The 27436-nt window shown below is 40.6% G+C and overlaps 1 protein-coding gene across 6 annotated transcripts in view; it reads left to right on the top strand.

Annotated features, from left to right (window-relative positions):
- Nucleotides 1–27436, top strand: part of SEMA5A (semaphorin 5A) — a 354573-nt gene that overhangs the window by 196730 nt on the left and 130407 nt on the right. For all 6 annotated transcript variants that reach the window (XM_064443361.1, XM_064443360.1, XM_064443364.1 and 3 more), the window contains 4 exons: nt 914–1012; nt 2267–2480; nt 17919–18204; nt 21555–21690. In XM_064443361.1, coding sequence (XP_064299431.1) covers nt 914–1012; nt 2267–2480; nt 17919–18204; nt 21555–21690 — 735 coding nt within the window. The remainder of the gene's footprint in view (nt 1–913; nt 1013–2266; nt 2481–17918; nt 18205–21554; nt 21691–27436) is intronic.

Genomic DNA, 27436 nt, shown 5'->3' with positions numbered 1-27436 from the left:
CTGTTAGAATTGTGTAGCCGTATTTCCACAAGTTTTTTTAATGCTTTACATGAGACTACCTTGTGAATAAATGCTAAAGAACATTCAAATGGAAGGTTCCAGGAAACTTCTCCAAGCATGTTGTTGATTTTGTTCATTTTATTAGACAGGGGCATTGATTTCTGCAGGAGTGTTTGAGTCTTTCCTACATACAGTTCTGGGAGAATTTTAGTATTGCAGAAAAAGGCTTTCTGTCTGCATAAACTGTAGAAATTGCCGCTGTTTTCTATCTTCTGAAATGAGAGAAATGAACATCATAAAGGCTTCACACATCCTAATAGTGTAAAAAACATGTAAAATTATTCCTCAGGAGTGAGCATCTATGTATTGAGCTAATGAAATTTCTTGAGAAACTTCAAATTAACAGAAATATACAGGCTTCTAATAAAAAGCATTGTGCAAATTATGAAACTAGTAGTAGAAAATTCTGCATCTGAACATCTTAAGACATTTATTTATACTAATTTCAACATACTCGTATTATAGATAACCTGTTCTTTCTCCTTTTTTCCTCCCAACTTCCTCCCTTGGCCTCATCTGTCTTCAAAAACAGCATCTGATCTCTTGAGACAGCAGTGTATTATTTAAGTCAGCATCTCTCACTTCAGAGTTAGCTAAACCTTTGAAATATACACTTAGAAGAAATCTTCAGTAGTGAAGAGGTTTATTGTTATCCTAGTAAGAAGTCTGATGGATGCGTGTATTGTAGTTAGGAAATCTATGCATATCATGATGTCTAACACAACAGGTATGCTTAAGCCTTGTTCGCCTAAATTTTTACATGTGGACACATAAACATGGAAAGCAACTTGTAATTAATCTCTCCTATCCTTTGAAGTATTACTTCATATAGTCTTTCTTTTCTGCATGGCAGGAGGAATGCCAGAACTACATTCGAGTGCTTCTTGTTGGAGGCAACCATCTCTTCACCTGTGGAACCAACGCATTCACTCCTATCTGCACCAATCGGACGGTATGAGTTGCATGTTTCATCCCACAAGGTCCAGTCCCTGTTCCTCTGAGCCAGCAGAATAAAAGGCAAAGCATGCTGTGGTTGAGTCCAGGCTATTTGCATATTGATGGGTGAGCGGATGGGTGAAAGGCTGATCTGGCTAGTGGCAGGCCAAAGAGGAGAGTTAACTGATCTCTTTTTGAAGTCTTTGCCTCAGCTGTGGGAGAGAGCACGCCTACGAGCAGCTCAGTTCCTCCCACATGCCAATTTTCACGAACCGTAGGTATTTCTGAGACTTCTGCCACTCTGTCAGGTTTGGCTGGCATCAACCGGTTTAGTTACAAAATGTAGTTGGGTACCTACATGCTGTGTATGTGTGGTTCTGGAGGAGATGAGACTACCCGTAGTAGTGATTTCTGACTGGTGAGAATGAGAAATCTTTGTTGAGAAAATCTGTCATTCTGCTTCTGAAAAAAAACCTAGTTGTAATCTAGGTGTGTCAGAGAAAGAGAGTCCATTAAGGATCAATAATAGTCATAACAAAAATCAAAATGCCACTGTTTGGACTAAGCTGGCTATTTATTTTAGGAGGGGAGATGTGTTTAAATACAAAGAAGAGCTGTATTACAGAAAAGATCCTTGGTGCATTTATTATATTTAAATATATTTATCTTATAGAATATAAATATACAATTTATATGAAATATAAATTAAAATTTATATTAAATTTAAATAACGTATTAACCTCATACTGTGGTTTGTGGCTGCAAGTATTAGGGCTACTAAATGAGAGAGAAAGTTCTGCTGAACGGGAAAGCTCCTTTTTTAAACCTCATTTTTCATGTGAGATTCTTTCCTAGAACACACCAACCAACCAATAGATTTTTTTTTAATTATTATTTTTATTGCCTGGCCATTTGCTACAGTGAATACCTTAGTTGATTCTGCCAATCAGATCTGTTTTCCATAATAACAATCTATGTAGAGATTATTAATTTTTGAGTCACTTCTAATATAAAACATTTTAGGCATGGTGGCTAATGATTAACTTACATGTTTTACATACCAAAGTGGCAAAAATGGGATAAGACAGTATTACTGCAAAACTTTCTACATGAGACAGTTTCAGATTGATGTAAAGGTCAGCTCATTACAGTTGTACAATACCAAAGCAGATAACTGGTGTTTAAGATATGGTTTTGCTCAGATTGACGCAGCTTGGCTGAAATGATAATTTTCAGGTCATTTTAATCCCTTTTTCTCACTCTTTTACAGTTAAGTAACTTGACAGAGATACATGATCAAATCAGTGGCATGGCTCGTTGTCCTTACAGTCCTCAGCACAACTCCACAGCTCTTCTCACTTCCAGTGGGGAATTATATGCTGCTACAGCCATGGATTTTCCAGGAAGGGATCCTGCCATTTATCGCAGTCTGGGGGCCCTTCCTCCGCTCCGCACCGCCCAGTACAACTCCAAGTGGCTGAATGGTGAGTGCTGATGGACCATGAGACTCATCTCTCTTTAACCCATATTCTCCATCTTCACAGTCTTGAAATTCTATTCTGAGAATTTGGATGTTTGAATGTTATTGTTTATCTCATTTTAAAATTACCTTGCATAATATATTATTTTGTTTTACTAGTATAAGTATTAGGCAGCTTGTAGATGTGCACTTATATATTTAAGTCATGTTTGCAGGCCATAAGGATGAGCTGTACTGTATCTCTCAGGTGCTCTTACGTGGTAAAGCAGAGTCAGCCAAGAGCAGTAGTTTGCCTTGAGCAGTCTTTGGTTGAGTTTACAATGGACCGAATTCTCTTGACTTTCCCTGCAGGACCCACCCTTGATAAGCAGAAGTTGTGCTTTCAAGCTGCTTAGGTGGCAGACTGATGTTTTTGACGCTTATTATAGTCAAAGGATAGGGACGAGTCTGCAAAACATATCATAAAATGGTGTTGTAGCAGTGACCTCTGTGTCACGGATGTTAGTCACCTGATGGGGATTTCCAGCTGGGAGAAGCTGTAAACAGGTAGGTATTCCTGAGATGTGACAGGGCCAGTTGCCATTTTAGGTATTACAAAAAAGAAGCAGATTCCTCTGAAGAGAAGATTATTAATTAGCATAAAAAGTGAAATTACGTATATTATAATTTGTCCATGCTTATCCCAGTAGAAAAAACCCATATTTTCATAACGCATGCTACATGACACAACAGTAACCACCAGTCCCTATTTCCACAGGGCATTTCATGTTATGAGAGGATTATTCTCATGTTTAAAATTAAATCTTTGTAGCTTCAGAACATTAGGTTAGCTGCAAGTGACCGACTTTACTTTGAATATTTCAGTTCACATATAATTTGAATGCTGAATTGTGCGTATTTGCTTGATGTATTTTCCTTGTATAAAGAAGCCATCAGAGGTAGCTTGGAGAAATTGTGACCTTCTCTGAAGATCAGCTGATTTTAGCACATTAATTAACAAAACAAATTCAAACTGCATGGAACATAACAGAATTTTAGCAGTGGAAAAGAAATGTGAGAGGAAAAATGAACCCATTGTATAGATGTCCTTGTTCAGGTACCTTTTGTCCACACAGCCATGGTATTGGAACTAATTGCTGTGCTACATACACCTGGGTGCTCCTGTCAAAGCGAAAAAATCTTCACACTGAATTTTCAGTTTAACTGGATATGTTTTATGCCAAAGGGCACACTAAAATTCCCTCCCCCCCCAGCTCCTCTAACTAATCAGATTCACTGTATTTACATTTTGTCTATTTAAAGGTTCAGCTGCACCTCTACATTTTCCATTAGATCTCATTCTTCTGCCTCAAAACTGTTTACAATTAAGTTGCCAGGAAAGTGTGGCTTTTATCTTTGGGGAGGAATAAGATGATGAGTTTTGTAATTGGAGCCAGTTCAAGCAAATCCAATGAAAGACCGGAAGCAGCCCAGTTACCTATGTGAAAGGGGGGGGTGATGTCTTCTGGGGTAGCTAAGAGTTGGGGCTTCATCTGCTTGGGTTGGGGATTCATCTGCTTTTATGTCAATTTGCCTGCTTCTGTGTGACTCAGTGCCAAGAAACTGCAGTAGTTTTTCGGTGCTTGGAAGGAAGTGAAGATTTTGCTGCTTTCAGTGAGAAAGTAACACAGATAATCCTGCAAGAAAAGTAAGGCATCAGCTGGAATGGAAGCTTCCTAGTCAATGTCTGTTCAACAGCAGTAGCTGGCGGTTGCTGTAATTCAGCCTTGTTTTAGGTGTGCATGCGCATGCATATATGTCTGTGAATGTTTGCAATTTAAAGTAAGTTTTTCTATTACATCCATGTTTCCCTCAGAAGCACAATGTTTTTTCTCAGAGTTTCTGCTCTGCAAATCAGGTTGGACCAATTCAAACCATCTTGCAAGGTGATGGCAGTACTCTGAAATGTAGCTGATTTTCTTGCTCCGTGTGTTATTGCTACACAATAAAGACACTGTTGATTTTAATGGATAGCACACTTCAGTGCCTTCAGGGGTTTTCAATGCCATCAGTCAGGCCAAAGGGACATGCCCATATGCTTAGGCAGTCTGCTGTCAATGTTCACTGTAACTTGTGTGAAAGATCTCAACATGGAAAGCTCAGAGTCTTCATCACAGAAAAAACCATGCTCCTAATCTTAATTGTTGGAAGGTCAGTAATCACAGGAACCACGATACACAGCGTGGGAGGGGAAGATGGAGCTGAATTGTCATGTGGCTGGGGTTAGATCCCATATACCGTGCTGTGATTTCAGCTTCAGGAATCACAGATATCACAAAATAAATTTAAAGTTGATGGCCTGTCTGAGCTTCCTCATTCATTTTGGTTCAGCCAGAGTCATGTATTATCAGGTCCCGCCTTCTGCAGGGGGGGTCTTGATAGGTCTGGGAGCAACCCACATCAGCTGAATAAGTAAATGTTCAGTTATTTTCAGTGTATGTTACTAAGCATCATTCTGATCAGGTGCTTCACCTTACTAGAGTATGGAGAAGTCAGTGAACTTTCATTTCTGTATTATCATTTACATGATGTGCTCAACACTCAGTAACAGGGGTGATGAAGAGTTGGGATACCTTAGTTAAAAATATTAATTATTCAAGATATGTGTAAAGGTGAGTTACAAGAATATGCTGCGAGAGTGTAACTGAAAGGAAAAAGGAAAGTTCAATGATCCCACAGTACATAAAGCACAAAGATCTTGAGCAAGAACTGATCCAAAAAGGTAGATGGACAGCACAGCAACACTGCAAACACACAAATCCTATTGTCACCATTCTCAGCCGAGGAACATGATCACCCAGAGGAGTTAACAACTGCTGCAAACCAGCACTCTCCCCATCCATGAAGAAGGTAGAAAGGCCGCTTACCAGTAACTTACGCTTCAAGGTGTGTTGTTCTGCTATGCTATGTACTCTCCTCTCTCTTTCTCGTTGAGTCTGTGTTCAAGTATTTCTGTGCTTGAGAGAAATGATTTGAGGTAACACAGCACACGTTGAGGATTATGTCTAAAGCAGATAGCTCTTCCATTGATTTCTTCTCCTGACCAAAGAAATCAGCAAGACCTTGAGCATCAGTCAACTGCTCATGTCAGTAAAGGGCAACGTGTTGCTAGTACATTTGAAAATTACCTTTGTGGTATTTCATGAAAATAATAGTCTGCCTAATCGGTCTGCTTTGGACATTATTGAATGATAGCAAATAAATTAAATCTTTCATTGAGAAAAAAGTACACTTTGATTTACAGCTGGCATGCTGTTTATTTGAGTCTCTTTAAGATCTCAGTGTAACATAGAGTTTAAATCACATCCAGAGTGGACTGTAACAGCATGCTTCTAAATTAGACTTTGCTTTAGACTTGATCTGCAAAGTGCAGCAGGGGAAGAATTCATCATCATTTGCTCTAGAGGGCAGAGGTAAATGGAATAGTGTGTTTGAAGTCCAGTAGCTTCAGTGAGTCCAGATCGGTAAGGAAATACCTCCACTGCTTAGACTTAGAAACTTTTTTTCTGTAGTCCCACATTTACAGTTAGTAAAGGTATTTCTCCTTTCAGTTCACCTCCTCAAATCAGTAAATGTTTGATCTGGTACCTCAGTGTGAAAGTTTACCTTTGTCTATAATGTCTGTTTGCTTCACTTAGCCAATAAAAGGGCAAAACCGGTTAAAGAAAGAATTGAAATCCCAATTAATTCCTTTCTGCTTCACCACTTGGAGAAACACTGGCATATTTGGTTTAATAATTTGCTGAATGCCTTTGCTTACAATTGCTTGGGTCTCCAGCTATCTTGAAAAACATTGTAGCTGTTTTCTAAAGAAAAATACACCCTAGACATAAAGTGATAGATGCTATTGGAACACATTAAATAAATAAAAATTTTGTTCTAAATGTCAAGCCATTTTATCAGTGGGTAGACCATAGATGTTTAAAATGTAATCTTATATCAGATGTAGCCCCAACACAGAAAAAGAATATATAAAATAAAATATCCTACAGGTTAGAAACCTTTCCAGCTGAGAAGAGTAGAGAAATGTTTGGATTGTTCTGCTCTGCCAGTAGACGTAGTATTATCACTTAGTCCTCTTCCTGCCCTAAGCATCTGGTTATTAGATACTCTTAATATAGATCTTCTCAGATCACTTTCTTAAAACCATTTTACTTGATGAAAAGCTTATTAATCTGGAGCAGGTACTTTTAGTCTTCACAAGTAGCAGTAAAAGTAGAATTCTTACAAAGCTGGTTTGGTTAGTGGAGTTTAATACAGCTCTGAATCCATTCCTATTATTGTTTCTTAGTGGACTTTTATTATAACTCTTGCTGCTAGTAGGATATGAGGAGAGAAATTATGACCTAAGAACAAAAATTAATCCTTTCACTTTTGCTTTTAAGGATGATTGGAAATGGCTATAATAATTCAGGGTTATCCTTTCGTTTTTCTGTTTTTTAATGAAAAGCCTGGTAATTACCTACTGCAAGCTTTTCTTATTATGTAATATTTTATGTAACACAAAACCAGTGTGTTCTTGAGATGTGCAATTTGGTCTTTAGGTTTCAGATAAGAGACCTGACTGAAAATATGCAAAGCATATGCTATCAGTTGTTGCTTATTTTGCAAGAAGATAAGTAATTACCTTCCTTTGTGCTACCCATGAGGTTGGTTCTGTTCTTTTGTGTGTATCATTGTTTTTGCCAGTATCCTGAAATGGGAGGGAAATGCCTGCTCGTTTTAAAACCCATCCTTAGGTGTCTTCACTGGAGCTACTACCACAGGAAAAAATCAAGCAGTTGTACAGCTTTGAAAGGAAAAACACAGCTCATGTCCCAGATGGCAATGACAGAGTAGGAGAGCAGTAAGTTGATGCAAGATGGAGGTGCCTCCCTGACCTCCTTTCTCCCACACCAGACTAAGTTATTACAAAACACCTTCATAGCTTTTTCTCACCCGTCTAAAATAGTAGACACAGGCAGCACTTCCCATGAAGGTGAGGGTTTTTTTCTTATATAGCTTAGGTAAAACAGCAAGGTCTACCTTCCATTAATGAAACGGCTAGGAGGCTACTGAGGACAGAGCCTGTTCTTTTGTATCTCATCTAGCCTGTTCATGTCAGGTGCCAATCAGAGAGGCTGAATGAGGAAGGAAGGCACCCCTGCAAGCAGATCATCTCTGCCCAGCTGTGAAGAGGCGTGACAGAAGCATTAGCTTCATTAATGCTGCAGAAAACTGTAATACACAGTGAGCCAGAGAGAAGGAAACAGCTTAGAACTGAAATACATCTCAACCAGGGAAAGGTGGAAAAAGGGGCAAATTTCAGGGAACATGAACACACAAAAAGCAGCATTCACCAAAGGAGGAGAACAGAAATGTTGGAGGCAGAGATAGAATTTCAGCAGCAGGCATACCAAGCCTTAAAGTGAAAGGGAAAAGGGATGATTATGAAAGTGATCTCTCATTTCCTTTCTGTTAAGGGAAAAAAAAGGGGTGGTGGCGGGGAGAGGACCAGGTCTGCAGGGAAAGCCCTTTGATCATCTCCCTGCCTGCAAAACTAGGTCAGAGAAAAAAAATAAATGGCAGTCTAAATGTTTGGAGAGAAATTAGTAAGCCATCATAACTGGGTTTTTCTTTCTATGCCATACCTGCTGGTTGGCAAAATCTCTTCAAAAAAAAAAGCTAAGGTCTTTTGTTCTTGTGTATGTGAAATTCTGGAATCGGAGTTTTATGTAACCATCCAAACTTCTGCATCTTTTGATAGATCCCTATAGCCCAAACCTCTGGAGGTTCTGCGTGAATTTATGTAGTCCTCTGTGGTTCTGATTCTGGCCCCACCCCCAAATAAGCTGCTATGCAAGGTTTCTATCCAGTGAATATATGTGATCCAAACTCCAGATGGGAATCCCAAGGACTTGAGAGGGTATTAGATCATAGAATTATCACAGAATCAAAGAATGGTTTGGATTGGAAGGGACCTTAAAAATCACCTAGTTCCAACCCCCCTGCCATGAGCAGGGACACCTCCCACTAGACCGGGTTGCTCAAAGCCCCGTCCAACCTGGCCTTGAGCACTTCCAGGGATGGGGTATGCAGAGCTACTCTGGACAGCCTGTTCCTGTGTTTCACCACTCTCGGCATAAAAAATGTCTTCCTTTAACCTAAGTCTTCCCTCTTTCAGTTTAAAGCCAATACCCCTTGTCTTGTCACTGCATGCCCTTGTAAAAAGTCCCTCTCTGGCTTTCTTGTAGGCCCCCTTCAGGTACTGGAAGGCTGCTGTAAGGTCTCCCCGCAGCCTTCTCTTCTCCAGGCTGAACAACATCAACTCTCTCAACCTGTCTTCGTAGGAGAGGTGCTCCAGCCCTCGGATCATCTTGCCCTGACCCATGGGCAGGACCTTGCACTTGGCCTTGTTGAGCTTCATGAGGTTCACAGGTGCCCAACTCTCAAGCCTGTCATGATCAGAGTAAAGAATGGTTTCTGTCTCTAGTTTTGTCACTCACAAATTTGCATCAGCAAAATGATATATTGCAAAATATTTCAAAATATTATGCCATGTAAGAACACTTCACCTTGAAAACAAAGGAGATTTATTTGAAATAACAACAGGTAATAAACCAAAGAATTTTGTAATACCATATTTGAAAATTATTTTTCAGAAAAGAAATAATTGCATTTCAGAATTTATTAGAGTACATGAGTAAAATGTGATATCTAATAACAGCATCCACTTTTGTGATAATACTGACTTGTATTATAAAAGCTATCAGCAATGTAAGAGAAGATTGGAAAAAATGTCTGGCATACGCAGTTTTAGTGTATTTTGCAGTTCTTGCTCTTCCATGCCCATAAAATCTTCAATTTAGCAAAAGGAAAAGAATATAAAAGAAATCATGGAGAGCTGAGGCATTGCAGAAAAAATAGTAGTCAAAATAGACTTGTAGCCAGCTATGCTATGATGGACTAGCATTTTAAGAATATGTCCTAGATAATTATGAAACAAAGAGGAAAAATAGCTATTAGTAAACAATTATTTCCACCAGTTTTGTACCAGTGCTCAACATTTTAAAGTTCAGCTCCTAAGGATGGATATAACTCTGATGACTACAAATTATATATTACCTTGAAGGCATTTAATGCTGTAGGAAAATTTTACTCTATGATTAAGTTTTGTCCTTAAACATTCATGAGCAGTGATGCCTTGGTCAGCCTAATGCAAGATCTATACTGTTTTTCAACAGATGCAAAGGGCTACACTAAGTGAATATACTTAATGGATACATAGGGATGGCAAAATGCAAATAGGAAATGGGCTTCATTACTTATGTCAGTAAGGTGAAAGAAAATAAGATAAACTGTCACATTTGGCACTTGAATTCTTTCCACTATTTTAAGCTTCCCTTTTGGAGAGCATTTCTCGATGGAGGTTGAACCATATTAAAAAAAACTCAGATGCATCTTCCTAGAATTTAATGCCATTAAGTATTTGGCTGAATACAAATATTTGGAAGAAACGAGTCTTTAGAGGACAGCAGTATGAGGATGTGGTGCATTGATCTAGTGGGGTCAATGAACAAGCTCCAGGCAGATGTTGTTCAGCATTAGACCACTATCCAGACTTCTAAGATTTTGAATATGTTATACGTGGATATATCATGAATCATAGAATAGTTTGGGTTGGAAGGGACATTTAGAGGTAATCTAGTCCAACCCCCCTGCAATGAGCAGGGACATCTTCAGCCAGATCAGGTTGCTCAGAGCCCCATCCAACCTGACCTTGAACGTTTCCAGGGATGGGGCATCTACCACCTCTCTGGGAAACCTGTTCCAGTGTTTCACCACCCTCACTGTAAAAAAATTTCTTCCTTATATCTAGTCAAATCTTCCCTCCTTTATTTTAAAACCATTAACCCTTGTACTATCACAACAGGCTTTGCTAAAATATTTGTCCCCATCTTTCTTATAAGTCCCCTTTAAGTACTGAAAGGCCACCATAAGGTCTCCCTGGAGCTTTCTTTTCTCCAGGCTGAACAACCCCAGCTCTCAACCTGTCTTTGTAGGAGAGGTGTTCCAGCCCTCAGATCATCTTCATGGCCCTCCTCTGGACTCACTCCAACAGTTCCATGTCCTGCTTATACTGGGCACCCCAGAGCTGAATGCAGCTAAACCCAGGTGGGGTCTCACTGGAACAGAGTAGAGGTGCAGAATCACCTCCCTCAGCCTGCTGGCCACGCTTCTTTTGATGCAGCCCAGGATACAGTTGTCTTTCTGGGCTGCAAGCACACATTGTTGGGTCATGTTGAGCTTCTCATTAACCAGTGCCCCAAGTCCTTCTCCTCAGGGCTGCTTTCAATCCCTTCATCCCCCAGTGTGTATTGAATTTGGGGCTTGCCCTGACCCAGGTGCAGGACTTTGCACTTGGCCTTGTTGAACCTCGTGATGTTCATGTGGGCCCACTTCTTGTCCAGGTCCCTCTGGATGGCATCCCATCCCTCAGGCATGTCAGCTGTATCACTCTGCTTGGTGTGATCTGCAGACTTGCTGAGGATGCACTCGATCCCACTGTCTGTGTCACTGATGAAGATATTAGACAGCACTGGTCCCAATACAGACCCCTGAGGGTCTTGTCACCACTTGTCACCAATCTCCATCTGGACATTAAGCTATTGACCACTACCCTCTGGATGCGACCATCCAACCAATTTCTCATCCACCAAATAGTCCATCCTTCAACTCCATCTCTCTCCACTTCACAGAGAAGGATGTTGTGGGGAACTGTGCCAAAGCCCTTACAGAAGTCCAGGTAGATGACATCCGTAGCTCTTCCTTTGTCCACTGATGTAGTCATTCCACCATAGAAGGCCAATAGGTTGGTCAGGCAGGCCTTGCTCTTGGTGAAGCCATGCTGGCTGCCTCGAATCTCCTCTCTGTCCTCCATGTGCCATAGCATAGCTTCTAGGAGGATATGTTCCATGATCTTCCCGGGCACAAAGGGGAGGCTGACAGGACAGTAGTTCCCCAGGTCCTCCTTTCTACCATTTTTAAAAATGAATGCAATATTTCCCTTTTTCCAGTCACCAGGGACTTCACCTGACTGCTGTGACTTTTCAAATATCATGGAGATATCACTAGCAACTACATCAGCCAATTCACTCGGGACTCTCGGATGCATCTTGTCAGGTCCCATAGACTTATATATGTTCAAGTTCCTCAGCTGGTCACGAACCTGATCTCTTACTTTGCTCCCCATCTTGTGGTCCATCCACCTGAGAGGTGTGGGAAGACAGGTTGCCAGTGAAGACTGATGCAAAAAGAGTTGTTGAGTACCTCAGCCTTCTCCTCTGTTGTTACCAGTTTGCCAGTCGTGTTCATTGGGGCTGGTGCGTACGCTTTCTTTGACCTTCCTTTTCTGGCTGACATACCTGTAGAAGCCCTTATTCTTCTTGCATCCCTTACCAAGTTCAGCTCCAGCCACACGTTAGCCTTCCTGACCCCATCCCTACACAACCAGGCAGTGTCCCTATACTCCTCCCAGGACACCTGTCCCTGCTTCCACGGTGTGTGCATTTCCTTCTTGTCCTTTAGTTTGACCAGCAGGTCTCGACTCAGCCAAGCCCGTCTCTTGCCTTCCTTTCCTGATTTTTTTACACCTGCATATCAAGTGCTTTTGCGCTCTGTGGAAAGCATCCTGAAAGATCTGCCAGCTCTCTTCTGCTCATTTGTCCCTGAGGGAAGTTTCCCAGGGGTCCTATTGACTAAGTCCTTGAACAGCTAGAAGTTTGCTTTCCTAAAATTCACTGTCTTGACTTTCCTCTTTGCCTGACCCATATCCCTCAGGACTGCGAGCTCCACCAGTGCATGATCACTGCAGCCCAGGCTGCCTCCAATCCTGACATCACTGATTAGTTCACTTGCACTGGTGACCAACAGGTCCAGTATCGCATCCCCTCTGGCAGGGCTGTCTATTACCTGCCCTAAGAAGTTATCCTCAATGCATTCCAGGAGTCTCCTGGATTGCCTACAGCTCGCTGTGCTACTTTTCCAGCAGATATCAGGGTGATTGAAGTCCCCCAGCAGGATGAGAGCCTGTTGGCACGATGCCTCATGTAGCTGGAGTAGGAAGGCTTCATCAATAGGCTCCCTTGATTGTGCGGCCTGTAGTAGACACCAACCACAAGGTTCCCTTTGTTGCCTTGGTCTCTAATTCTTACCCATGAGCTTTCAATCTGCTTGTGACTATTCTTCAGAGACAGATTTTCACACTCTATCCATTTCTTGATGTAGAGGGCAACTCCTCTGTCCCTCTTTCCTTGCCTGGCCCTTCTGAACAGCCTATAGCCATCGATAGCCTCACTCCAGTCATGGGATTCATCCCACGAAGTTTCAGTAATGACAACCAGGTCATACCTTTCTAGTAGCACAGTGGCTTCCAGCTCCTCCTGTTTGTTGCCTATGCTGCCTGCATTGGTGTAGAGGCACTTCAGGGCTGTCAGCCATGTTACCACTTAAAAGAAAACCCCTTAATTCCTTTGAGGTATTTCACCAGTGTTTCTGTGTTGTCTATTACCTCAGGAGCCCCTTGCTGATCTCCATAAGACTTCAAGTGTTCTGCAGTGTACCCAGCACATCTTGGAGCAACAGGCTGAGGGCCCTCGCTAGCAGCCTGTCCCTCTAACCTTGATGTGTCATCCCACAGCTTGGCATGGGCAAGCCTGATATTATACACCTCCCCCTTCAAGCCTATATCTATGTCTGTGTCTTATTTTGTGTATATATATATAACCTGATCTGTGCCTAGATCTGACAAACTTCTAATTTTAGTTTTCACATTTCTGGGGCTAATTTCACTTTTGACTGGGTCTCTAAATGCATCACACTTGAGATGTGAGTGGTCGCTTCTCACTGGGACAGTCAGTGGAAATCACAGCTCTTTCTTGCTCAGCCTAGGCTTTGAAACTTCTAATCCTTGAAGTTAATTGCTGTTACATCCAGAAAGAAAGACAGATCATTCCCTTTCATTTGGTTCACTCTGGAAACAGTAGCATCTGCTAACTAGGTAAATTAAGTCATAGCAGTCTACTTCAGAGGATGTGGAGTTTTAACCCATAAAGACTACAAGCCAACTTTCTTCCTCCAAAGCTCAGGAAGTGAGAAGAAGACAGGACTGTCTCAGATACTCCCACGGAGTGCTCTCAGGCTCAGTTTCCCACTGCTCTTGTCAGAGGAAGGTTCTGTACAGTTCCTCGCATCCTTTTACCCACTCAGACTACATCTACACCACTAAATACACACAACATCCTTGGTCATCTGTATTGCTTAATTGTTGGCTCACTTCTCAGCCTTGTTATAGACCACTCCAACTACTGCTTTCCCAGTGAAAACCTGGCGGTGACTCAGGGAGAAGTTTGCTTTATACAGTGTTAGCAAGAGACAGTACAGGTGGGGCTGCACCATTTGGCTCCTTCTGCCCTCCGGAGTTCCACATCGCATTCCCGTAAGCTTTGCATTTCCGAATTCCCCAGTCTGTTCTTACGCTGCCTCCCAGGGCATGCAGCACTCCCTTAACTTCATGCTACAAGCATGCCGTGCTCTGGGCTGCAGTGTCAGCATGTGCTGCGTGGCAGAGCTGCAGCCAGTCCCTGTGGGAACAGTTGGTGCTGGCAGACAGCATCGATGTGTGTCCAGTCTGGCAGTGATTATGGACTTGGTCTCTGCCACTTGGTCACTAGCCACCTAGTGCTTTCAGAGCATCGGCTTGTGTATCTGTGTAGCACTGCTCCATATTGTATGTTTGAGCTCTTCGTTGTGTCACGTTGACAAACTCATTTTCTTGCTTTCCCAATTCCATTGGTTCCGTTTAATTTGGGAAAGTCTAGTCAGCCTGACACATCCATAAATTGACTATATAAAAATCTACAAAGGTCATACATAATACTCATGACGTTATTACCGGATGATATTCTCATGTTGATCCATACTAGCTGTATCCTGTCACGTACTAGAATCCTCACACTTATTGTGGTGATCTAATAATTCACAAACGAGATGCCTTTACCCTTCCAGAACTGTTTGCAAATTTAGCAGGAAACAAGAGTGTAATTTCATTTTCTGCATTAAAAACTTTTTTGGGAAGTCCTCCATGTCAACAAATAGCAGTTCACAGCACAATCTCTGAATCTAATTTTTCCTAGACAGGAATCTCCTTTCCTGTTTAAAGCTTTGAAGTGATCCAGTTCACTTTTCCCAAAGAGAAAATGAAATAAATAAAGTCTGACATGATAATCCCTCCGTATCCACAGAATTCCCCAAGGTAGCTCTGAGATTATTACATTTCATGCAAATGAAAACAGTTTTCACAAGTTTCAACAGCAGGTCACATTTTCATCAGTTCATAATCAGTAAAATATATGCATAGGTGTTTGCAGATGTGTATGTTGTTTCTCAGTTCTGAATCCATCCCTTAGTTTTTATTGATCATGTATTATGATTATCAGTGCAACTTTAAAATATTGTCTCTTGAAAGATTGACATGGATTTTTCAAGAACCCTAAAGACATTCAGAATGCATTTCATATGATTTTTATTCCTGCAGTTTGTGAAGATTCTATTTGTAATTCATGATTCTCCACACTTTGAGTGCTTCCAATAGTGTTTTTGTCTCTGCAGTAAGTTGTTATTGTGCCAATGTGAGACCTATTTAAATCTGTTTTTAAATCAGGCCTCATTGCAAGGCAGGGCCTCTGTGTTTAATGGTTGTACAGGATGTTTTTGTGGGTGGATCAAATTGATGTTGAGTATTTGCACAGTAAGACATTTTTTACATTAGTCAAGATATTTTTGAGATGATTTCAAAGAGCAAGCAGGGTTATAGGCTACAAAAAGTCAAATGCGTAGTTGGAAAATTTTAATTTTTATGCTATTTCAGGTGGATTGTTTTTCTTAATGTCTATCTTTAGTAGATATTGCTTTAAGTAAGGCACTGACCTTAGTACGGTGGACAAGTAGCCCAAGTTACAGTCAGACTAGTGAATGCATTTTCTTTCCTCCACAGACAGTAGTTCCTTCCATGAGTATAAGAACAATCTAAAAGGATATTGCGTAGAGTGAGGGAAGAAAGTATATTACAGGTTAGGAGGAACAGTGGCTAGGTGTGTTATGGACATAAATTGAAGTTGGATAATGAGGGACAGTGAGTTCTTTTTTTTTTAATTAGCCTGATACTCCTAAAAAGGTTTTCTTTCTAGTATACATCAGTTAAATAAATACAGGTTTGTTCCATAGAGCTGAAAAAATTGATGTGTATTGAGAATGAATGAAATATAATCAGGCTTTATAATGAGAAAAAAAACTTTGTATGCAAGTATTTCTGGATATGTGTTTAATATTTTATGCCTGTCGAACTGTATAACCTCTCTGGAATGTCATAGTATAGAATTTTGTGATTTTTAGCCACATATTTTTGTCATCTTAGTATTAATACTTGTAATTAAATCTTATATATCATTCTACCCTGTTACCTATTCAGCAAACGTATATTTTTAGAGGAAAGAAGATTATAAAAGTTAAAAAGTAAGGTGGTCTTTTTCAGCTTTCTCCACTTTCAGTGTTTAGTGTGTAAAAGTGTAGCAGTATTACATGTTATATTTCAAGAATGAGAGATCATGAGCAAATGAGAATTATTTCTACAAATCTCTAAACTCTAATAATGAATTTTAAATGTTTTTAAAGCCTTTGAAGCAAAATCCCTATCGTAATGGAAGCTTTACACATGTGGAATGAGGATATGAGGTTCTAATAGGGAAAATGTTACTAATAATTTAGCTCTTTGTGTATTGTCAATACAATTTTACCTTTATTGCTATCACAAGTTCTGTCAAACTACTTTACTTTGCGTGTTTTGTTGTTGGGTTTTTTTTAAGACACAAATGCACTGATACTATATAACTTATGAGAGCTCAGGACACAAGCAGATACTCCTCAAAAGTGTTTCGTTGCTATCGTCCAGCAAAACCGCTGCGCAGATCTGAGCGTGTGGAAAATGTGGTGTGTTACAGACTAATCTGAAGGAAGTTCCTAATATGATAATGAGTGAAAGTTACAGGGAGGAGCGAGAGACCTATCACATCTGCTTAGCTTCAGATATCCTAGGCAGCTCAGGACCATCACTGCCACAAGTGGTGCCCTGGAGACTCTCAGCAGAGCAGATAGAGAGGGGCTTCCCTCTATGTGGCAGCACAGTTCCCCTTACGTGGCAGCGCAAGAGACCGCATAAGCTGGGAGCTGGGCCATCTTTGGAGAAGAGTTGTCTGACAGAATTTTGACTGCGGTGTGGAAATGCCAGCTTGTTTGCCTTTCTAGTTCCACTCAAAATGTTGATGCATTTGAGATGTTCCTGCAAAATGCTTAGATTCAATTACAGCAGCTTTTTTGCAGTACAACAATGCTGTCAAGAAACCATCTGGAGCGTTGCCTCGCAATAGGTGTTTTTAAAACTTTTGCTTGTTTCTTTGTTTTTCCCCTTTAGAATAAAATTTGGGAAAGAAAACAAAAATTATGCTTGTTTCTCAGTGTTCTATAACGGATCTTTACACAAGGGGGGCTCTTCTCCACAAATCTGTGTATCAAATTTGCCTTTCATTTAAGAACGCGTCAAGTTGTCATTCTCTCTTAAGGTCATGACTCTCCTCAGTTTTGGTAATCCTTATGGGAAATAGGCCACATATTTATAGTCATTGGTATCGACTGTTTCCTTTTTTTTCTTTTAAGATATATTGCAATCTTGTTTTCTAGATTTTTAAAATATATTCTCTGATTTTTCCTGCATCACCGCCAGTTTTTAATAGATTAAAAAAGAAGAAAAAGGAAAAAAGAAAAATACTGTTATAGTATCAAAAGCTTTAAGCCAGTTAGGGCTGAAATTAGGTTATCTTACCATCAAATGCTCTTGTGTAGAGTTCTCTTTCTTTTCATTACAGCCTCCGAGCACATTCTTAGTCACACTCCGTTACCATCCATTATTCTGCTAATCTGGAGCAATGCCATGGTGGCAAAGCAGAAACAGAGTTAACACAACAGATAAAGCAATTATGTTGTAAAAATACACCATACCCATATGTAGAGAAGAAAAACTCAGTGATGCTTTTGACGGTAGAGTACAGTGAGCCGGGACAGGGCTGCCCAGCACAGTTATGTGTGATAGATACCCAGAGCAGAGAGTCTGTCTAGCTATGTTTGTGTAGCTCATAATCCTAGCTGGGCATGAGCTGGCCTGCTCAGATGTCATGTGGCCAGTTCCCCGCAAGGATAATAAAAAATACATTTTTCTAAATCTAATGCTTGAAGATAAATCCAACTTCCATGTCAGTATGAGTGCATGTATCACAGGAAGGTGGAAAATAGTCCTTTCTCCTGTTATTTTCAGAGCCAAATTTTGTGTCATCCTATGACATTGGGAACTTTACCTACTTCTTCTTCCGGGAGAATGCAGTGGAACATGACTGTGGGAAAACGGTCTTCTCTCGTGCTGCTCGCGTGTGCAAAAATGATATTGGTGGCAAGTTCGTGCTGGAGGATACCTGGACTACCTTCATGAAAGCTCGGCTGAACTGCTCTCGCCCTGGAGAAATTCCATTTTACTATAATGAACTACAGAGCACTTTCTTCCTGCCAGAATTGGACTTGATCTATGGGATTTTTACCACTAACGTGTAAGTAAATTCCATGGTGCGTTTTATTTTCTTGCTATTTGTGACAGTCAAAACTAAAGTTTCTGAGCTGCTCTCTTCTGCATATGCCAGGTAAACATCGTAAACTCAACCTACTGTTTTGCCCAATCCGCTGTCCTCTTGTGAGTCAAGTGTCAGTTCCAGATGCTTCCCACGTGAATTGTTGAAGGCGTATGAAAGAAGAATTCTTAGTATTTCCTTACAGCAGGGAGCCAGTTGTGTTTAAGACTATTCAGTCATTTTCCTCACACATTCTTATAAAGACATTATTTTTTTTTATTTTGCACCCTATAGTAATACATAAATACACTATGTTTTTATGAAATAAATATTTGATAATTTTAATATTACATGATTGTGAATTTGACCTGATGTAATTTGACCACGTCAGGAAGAGCTCACCCTACCCAAAAGGGCACAAGACGTGCTCTTACATTTAAATTAGTCCTAACGTATGTGAGTTTGAGGGTCAAACCAAAAATCTAATCTAATTTCAACTGAACCTGTTATATCAACAGGGTAAAATTAAAAAATTAAAAATTTTCATAAATATTAAAACATCGGATGGGCATAAAAGCTCCCTAGATTCTGAGCTTGATATCAAGAGTTGCTTAACTCTTAGGAAAAAAAAGAGGTATTCATCTTAGAAATGTCCTTTGTTGCTTTAATCATGATAACTGGAGTTCATTGTTGCTCGGTAAGAGCAGCCCATGCTTTATGGCTGTGCAGCCCTGTGTTCGGATCACTGGAACAGGGTTTCAGATTTTGGTGTCTGAGTCTTTTACCTGCCTGCAGGGTCTTGCTCTGTAAGTCAGTTTTACTGGGAATTTTAAAAGGGACTTGGGTACCGAAACATAGATCACAGCCCCTTTCTACTGTTGGAAACATCTGGATACCTACCTTCTATAAATATCCATTAGCCACGTGGAAACAGTCACAGATTAATGACAGCAAATTACAATCCCTAAATTTTTTAGACCATGAACATCAATTTGGGCCTGAGCTAGTTTCTCCTACTTTTAGTACAGTCCTTTATTAATGCATCTAAGCATCCTCCAGACACAGGCTGCCCCTTGCATCAGCAGCTCAGGCGGTGAGCATGACTAGTGAGAGGCTGCTTGCACCAGGCTGTGATGATTCCTGACTTGGGACATCAGATGATGAGCTTAACCCTGTTCCTGCACTGCAGCAATGCACTGAAGCTAAATGCTGCTTTTTTAAAGAGAATAGTAAAGACTTTGGGGCTACGGGTGATAAGAAAATTTTATGCTCTTTTCAACAGTAATTTTAATTTCATTGGTCTGTTTTACTAGCTAGCTCGAGTCTTAGAAGACTGGTGTTTCTCATATGGCATGCTCATACACTGTTCAACGTGTTCTTTCATGGGAAGTCAAAATAGCCTTGACACTCTCCTACCATGGAAAGCCTGAGCGGAGGAATTCTGCTTCAGAAAATGCACAGGGTTTTGGCCATGGAACGGGAGCAATGCTGTTCTCTCAGAAAGGCTGTCCTGGCAATTTGGGGAACAATGAAGTTTCCTGTGCTGCAAATTCCACAGTTAAGGATGTCAAGGCTGCCATCAGCACACCCTGGCTCTTCTGAGAAAGGACTTGCTACTGTAAGACTATGTTTGCCACGGGAAAGTAGGCAGTATTTGAAACCTTCCTGCCATCAAATATTGTCACTAAATTTTTGGATGTTGTTGAAATGTTGTAGAGTTAAGATTACTTCCCCATATTGAATACCTGTTCAGAGATATCTGCACAACCAGCGTGATCCACCCTTCAGCCCTGCAACCTAACAGTGGAAAAGTGCCAGGGTTTCCCATGAGGTAGAACAACATATTCCTTTCTGTTTGTGTAACAGCATCAGGTATTATTTAACCACATTCAGCGTTTGTCAATCTCAATCATCTTCAGAATTGCAATGATTTTATTGTACCCTAATGCTTTTTTTAATATACTGTGAATCATTTTGTGGAGAAAAAACCAAAGCATTTCTGTCAGTAAAGACTGAGTAATAGCAAAGTCTGCACCCTGTATGTGTGGTTGATTATTAAGTCCACTAAGCCCACTGCTTCGTAATGAAGCTGATTTTGTTTCTTTCAGATCATCCAAAAATGTATAAGCATGAGTCTGATGTGCTTTAAGGACTTCAAGAAATTCAAGAAGACATTGGTATTGTTAATAATATTAGCGAGCTGCCTTTAGTGATAGTTTTTATAGGCAAGGAATTATCAAATCCAACAATAAGTGATTCTGCAGAAATTGTTAGCACGAAACTTCGAGGTCTGGGGATTCTTTTAAATAAGAGTGACAAGCATAAGAAAGCAAAATGCTCTTTTGTCCTGCTATTAAATCCATATATCCTAAGTCTATTTTTCCCGTTGTTGACAAATTTAATCCCCAGGGTTATTTTTTCTTTCCATCATTTTGGAGTTTCTGTAGTAGGTTTTCTTAAGCCTTGGGTAAATTACAGGCTAAGTTTAAAAAAAAAGAAAAAAGAATGCTGTGTGGATCAGTTGTCAGCAGTTTTACCTGCAATGGAAATTTGTGCAACTGCCACCTTCATTATCTATCCCTTTATCTCAAATTGTGGAAAAGAAAATGGAGTTTTCCATATTATGTGCTCTCATAGTCACTGGATTATATTGTTTACGCTGTGCAGAATAACTTTACTGTCATGTATATCACATTTTCAAGACAAGAACAGGAGATTGAATGTTTTGCCTGGCTGATGTTTACTCCTGTTTATTCCTCTAATGGGGTATCTTGTAAAGTAAGCAGTCCAAGTTGTTTTCTCTTGATGGGTTTCTGGAACTTGCATTCTCATTGCTGCACAGCATCTCTTGGAAGACAGGATTTTTGTGGAAGTGCCTTACCCAGGGGTTCCATAGGGTCCAGAGACATACCATGCACTGAAAATCCTTACTGCTGTCATGCAGCCATTGGTTGTATAGAAGAAACATTTATAATGAGCCCTGAGAATAATCTTATTCTGAACTTTGTAACTATAAGAAAGGTGTCCCTGATTCATGTGATTATATGTGGAAGTAAAGTATGGCCTTGTGGTATTAGAGCAGCAGCAGAGGTAGAAAGTCCCCAGTTTCTCCCACACCAGCTACTTGGTAAGGCTGACAAAAATTTAAAATCCATTGTCTGTGGCCTAAATCAGCACATTATATATCATTATCTTGAGATGTCTCCTGTCTGGTCCTATCTGCTTTCTTAATTACTTGAAGGATTGAAGAGTTACTGCCTTTTAAATTTATTTTTCAGCAAATGGACTTTTTGATGTTGTTACTTAGGTTAATGTTTATATTTCTTTTGCAGGAACAGCATAGCAGCTTCAGCAGTTTGTGTTTTCAACTTGAGTGCCATAACTCAGGCCTTTAATGGACCCTTCAAATACCAGGAAAACTCTCGCTCTGCTTGGCTTCCATATCCCAATCCTAACCCTAATTTTCAGGTACAGATATGTGGGAGAAGGACAATAGTTTACATGAGATTTTTTCAAAGTGCTGTATGGTTCATAATTAGTAAGTCCAGTTTTGCAATATGTTATAGCCTAAGACCTTAAAAAAAAAAATTACCAAAAAAAATGAGAAAAGGCTTAAGAGGTCCCCTTATTTCAACATACTTAATTTTGTCCTTCCACAAAATAATTTAGGTTGGAAAGCAGATGTGCTTTGAAGGGTAGGAGAGAAAAGGCCTAACTTCAGTCTTCTTTCAAAATGAAACACTATAGTTATCTGTCAAGTTAACATTCCTGTCTGAGGTATGATCAAGTTGCTATTCTCTTTTACATTCTATTTGAACTAATAAAACCTGAAAAAGGAACATTGCTTAACAGAAAAAAGAAAGGAGGGGAGAGGCAAAGGAGGAGTGGTCAGGATTTTGTATCTTTTCCTGCACAAAGTGGTCCACACTCCCTGAAGAGTCTGATTAAAAGAATATGTGATGTGGTGTGCCCCTTATTTGAACTTGTCAGCCTCGGAGGCTGTAACAATCTGCACTTGGCTGACAGCGTAAAACTAATTAGTCCAATGTGGGTAACTCAGTGGAACTTTCTACAAAAAGAAAAGGGTATTTCAGGTAAGCACATACATGTTGTTTTCTTCTTCTGCAAAGTCACCGCTCCTGCTAGGACAATTTTAGCAAGTGTGTTTCTATCAAGGGAAATGGAAGGGAAAACAACATTAATTTAGTGTTTTAAAACAACGGCTTTTCACCTTTATCCCCCTGTCACCACCCCTTAATCTCAATGCAATTTCATTAGTTCAGTGCCTTCCCTAACTTCTTGTAAGGGTCATGAGATCCTTGCAAGCATGAAACAGAATCACCCATGGTGGATTTTACATAGTTTTAATTACTTCCTGATTTTTGCAAACAATGGAAAATAAGGCACTGAATTTGCTCTGAATTACAGGCCCAAGCCACGTTACCTTTCCTAAATAGTATGTTCGGCGTTAGCCCAAATGACAAGACACCGTTTAAGTAAGCCATATTGCAGAAGTGGGCTATATTTGTATACAGCTTTTTACAAATTGTAGAAATATTTGTGTTGTCAAAATAGCGACAGTAAGAGGGTCTAAGTGAGGCTAAATATTTGAAGGAGAAAGACTGAAGAAAGGCCTGTATATATAAATCTTACCTTCTTTCTGACTAGGTGAGCAAGTCCAATAAATATTATTAACCTCTCCCTACAAACCTTGTATTAATGTGTTGATAATTATTGTGAGAGCACCCCATAGAAAATGGTACATACAAACAAAGAAGACAGCCTGATGATTGTGTAAAAATGGTTTAAGTCTCTACATCTCTAAATTCCAGTCAAGATGGTGGTGTTAAAGAAATTTCTTGCTTGCATAGTCTGTCTGATTTTAATATGGCTGGTACTCAACAAATTTACAAGAACAGTGGCGACAGTTGTATCACATCTCATTTAGCGACAGCTTTGCAGGCCAGCACTAGTGTTAAAAGCTGTAACGTGGCCTTTTACAACACAATATTGAAGCCAATTGACATTAACTGATCTCTAGGTGTGATTAGTGATGTTGAACTTCTGTTCTTTTGCAGGTGCTATCTTTTATTTTGTTGAACTTCCTGTTAAATTTCTGGCTCCATAACTGCAGCACTGATGTATACCAGAAGCTAGTCTAATGCTTAGAGCTAGGTGTAACCATTTTTTGTGACTTGATGGTGCGTTAGAGTACATACTGCTTGTAGATGGGATATATTCATCAGCTGAGTCACTGGTTTCCTTCTCAGAAAGGAGGACTTTTCTATTGTAGAGTGCTTATGATAAAATATCATATTTAGCACTGGTGAGGCTGCACCTTGAATATTGTATTCAGTTTTGGACCCCTCACTGCAAGAAGAACATTGAGCTGCTGGAGCATGTCCAGAGAAGGCCAACGAAGCTGGTGAAGGGTTTGGAGAGCAGGTCTTATGAGGAGAGGTTGAGAAGCTGAGGTTGTTCAGCATGGAGAAGAGGAGGCTGAGGGGGGACCTTCTCTCTCTCTACAACTACCTGAAAGGAGGTTGTAGTGAGGTGGGTGTTGGTCTCTTCTCCCAAGTTACTGGCAATAGGATGAGAGGAAATGGCTTCAAGCTGTGGACTTACTTGAGAGCCACTGATGTGCCAGCCGAGGTATTTCCATACTGGTGAATGTTGAACCTTTTCTGTTGCTATTACTAGGCCGTGTAGCTGGAGCTGTTGCTGTAAATATAATTCTTGCTGTGCTGAGAAAGGTTGTTCTTGCGCAAACAAGATGTCATCCATGTAATGGTAAATTACAGTGTCCGGCCATTGCTGCCTCACGTCTTTTAATGCAGCATCTACAAAAAGTTGACACAGAGTAGGGCTATTCTTCATGCCTTGTGGCAATACTGTCCATTCGAAACGTAAGTCAGGACCCTCTCTGTTGATTGCTGGTAAAGTAAATGCAAATCGCCGGGTATCCTGAGGATGCAGCTTTATAGTAAAAAAGCAGTCCTTTAAGTCAATAATTAGTAAATGCCAACCAGTTGGTAGCATGGCTGGATTTGGAAGGCCAGGCTGTAAAGCCCCCATCGGTTGCATTTGCTAATTTACTGCCCGTAAATCATGTAACAGTCTGTACTTCCCTGACTTTTTCTTGATAACAAAAATAGGGGTGTTCCAGGGGCTTGTCGATGGTCGGAGGTGCCCTTGATCTAATTGTTCTTTTATTAATATGTGGGCTTGTTGTAGACTTTCCCGTTTGAGCGGCCACTGTCCGACTCATACTGGCCCTTCTGTGAGCCATGTCAGTGGGATTGGGAAAGTCCATGTGGCAGTGACCCTCTTTGGTTACTGTTAAGAGTTTTTAGCTGGACCCAATGGGGCGAGAGCGGCACAAACTTGTTGCTGTACGTGTACCATTCCCTGCCCAACTTCTCTCAATGCTTCAACTAACATAGCTTGGGGGCCGGTAGGTATTGACGCAGCAATGGGCCCTTCATAAGAATTTTCCAATCAAGAGGATTATGGTGTGCAAATAAATTTTGATTGTTAGCAGGGTCCGGCTGATAGATGACAGGGAAAGCCTGAGCTAAGAAATCGGCGGTCTCTAGGTCCCCGTTCTGTAATGCCTCTAACGCGATTTTCCGCCAGTCAACCTGGCCGCGCGCAGCAGGCACAGAACGGTGAGTAGACGGCATGCTCGGCTTATTTTCCTCCACCGGAGAGACTATATCACATAAATTTTTAATATCTTCACCTCCGTTCCCCAAGCTAGTTCCTCCTCCGCTAGTTTCTACAGATGTAGATTTATCAGGGGCGGGGGGGTGGGGGGGGCTTTCGAGGTACGACAACTGGGATCCCCGAGAAGGGAGGTGAGATATTGCCTAAGCCAATTCCAATCTTTCCAGCATTGGGGTCACAGTTGTCTAGCCGATCAGAGGCGGCTGTTGCTAATCTTTTTTCAGTTTTATATTTTTTCATACAGTTAATCACTTCCCGCCAAGGTTTCGTTAGCTTTTTCGCTGTCTTATCGTCATCTATCACCAAGTCCCACAAACAATCACCATAGGCTCTCCACTCCTCTACCTCAAAAATCGACTCCGGTTCTTTAAAAAACCCTTTCGCTTTACCTACTGCAACTAATCCTGACAAGTCTTTTAACTGACTTACTCCCCGCTTTTCTAAAAAGCGCGTTAATAATTCGAAAGCTACCTCGACCTCCATCGCCCGATGTGAGGAAAATCAGCGTCTTTGTACGGCTCTCGCTCCCGGGTTAGCTTCAATTGCGGAAAGCGGATCCCCTCTTGAATTCCGAGGTTGAATCCAGGCCGGAGGGTCGGGACGTATCAAAATTGATGCATAAATCGACTCCTCTTTGCCCCCTGGCTGCCGTCTGCCAGTGCGTCTCCGTCTCTCGCTGCCATATCAGAAATAGTCCTTTTCAGGTCCCTGTTCGGGCGCCATTTGCGGCGAGCGAGGAAAGCAAGCGGCCAACTCAATGTGAGTGATAGAGCAAGCTTCAACTTTATTTTTAAGTCACTGCGCTTTTATATGCTCTTGTAAACAAGCTTCAATAACTGCTTAGTTAATGTCACGGGTTACGATTCTTCCTTAGCAAGCAGTCTAGTTCTGAAGTTCCTTGTTCTTGTTTTATCGTTTGCTCTTAAAGTAGAAATGTCTTTCGCCTTTTTTCCTCCTTTTTAGTGACTTGCAGATTCTCTGTAATTTTCCATCAGCGGGTCTGTGTGGCGGGTCTGTAGTCAAGCTAATTCCATCGCATACCCATAATCCTCCAGCCCGCTTTCTATCTCAAACAACTTATCTTGAAACACACATACTGATTCAATCCTATAGTTCCCCACATCAAGCTGCATCAGGGGAGGTTTAGATTGGGTATATGGACAAATATCTTTACTGAAAGAGTGGTCAGGCATTGGAACTGGCTGCCCAGAGAGGTGGTGGAGTCACCATCCCGGGAGGTGATCAAAAAACATGTAGACATGGCACTTGTGGACGTGGCTGAGGAGACACGGTGGTGTTGGGATGGTGGTTGGACTTGATGATCGTAGAAGTCTTTTCCAACCTTAATGATTCTGTGATTCTATGATTCCAAGCTCTGTTTGTGTAGTCTTGGAAGTATATTTACCCTCAGATTACTCACCTACTCAAGTGTTGCTGACAGAAGTATGTTGTTTGAAGGAAGATACTTCTATGTAGTGATAGCTACATTGGACATTGTATTGCCAAGAATAGATTATATTAATGAAATATTTTCCAGATTAGAATACCACTGGAGTCCCAGTTTTGAGGAGCACAGTTTTTTTCCAGAGATGGTTGCTTCTCTTTTTTTAGAGGATCGTTTCCATCATAAGGCCAAGGGCCATATATATTTCAGTGAACTATGAGCATTCCATCTGGAGTCTTTTCTACTTGATAGATTCAGAGAAATTCTTCTTTGGAGTGGCTTATTTTTTTCACTGGCCTGACACGCAGGGTGGTCACAGAGCAAGTAATTTTTTCCAAGTTGAAAACTAACTTTCCAAGTTGCCAGTTGCTTGATTGTCCTTCCTCATCATATGATCTCTCACTATGAAAATTATTTATTTGAGTTTTTCTTAACAGTTGTGGATTTGGAATGATCACTTAATTTCACATTGAAAACATGGCAATGATGAAAAAACGACAGCTAGGATTTTGCACACTGTATTATTTTGTTCATGCTGTAATTCATAACATAATTTATGACATAGTAAAATAGAATGAAAAAGTATGACTTAGGTACGCCTTTCACATCACCGACATATTTGATAAATGTTGTGAAGTACTGTTTTAATTGTCTGATGCAATTATGCATGAGTAAACATGTGGATGTTTACATATTTACATGCGCTAACAGAAAGCACAAGCTTTCTGTTTTGTGTCCTCAGTTAGTTGAAGACTTAAACACAAAGATGATTTAGCTTTGTTTATTTGTGCTTGAAATTTGTGCATGCAATTAGTGAATGCTTTCCTGTAAGGAAAGAATACTGTTTTCAGGTATAAAATACAGTCAATTCCAAAGCAAAAATGTCTTTGCTGTGGATAATACTTTATAGTTAGAGCTCCACACTGTCCATTCTTGGCTAGTGAATTTAGGGTCTGAAGAAGCTGCTAGAACCATGGATTCTGCTGTGACCTGGGATTTCTGTCAGACCCTGGCTGTGGTAGGACATGGGTTTTCCTTTGAAAA

The sequence above is a fragment of the Phalacrocorax carbo genome, chromosome 2 (assembly GCF_963921805.1).
Source record: "Phalacrocorax carbo chromosome 2, bPhaCar2.1, whole genome shotgun sequence".
NCBI lineage: Eukaryota > Metazoa > Chordata > Aves > Suliformes > Phalacrocoracidae > Phalacrocorax > Phalacrocorax carbo.
The sequence above is the reverse complement of the archived record's forward strand: the minus strand, read 5'-3'. Positions and strand labels throughout refer to the sequence as shown.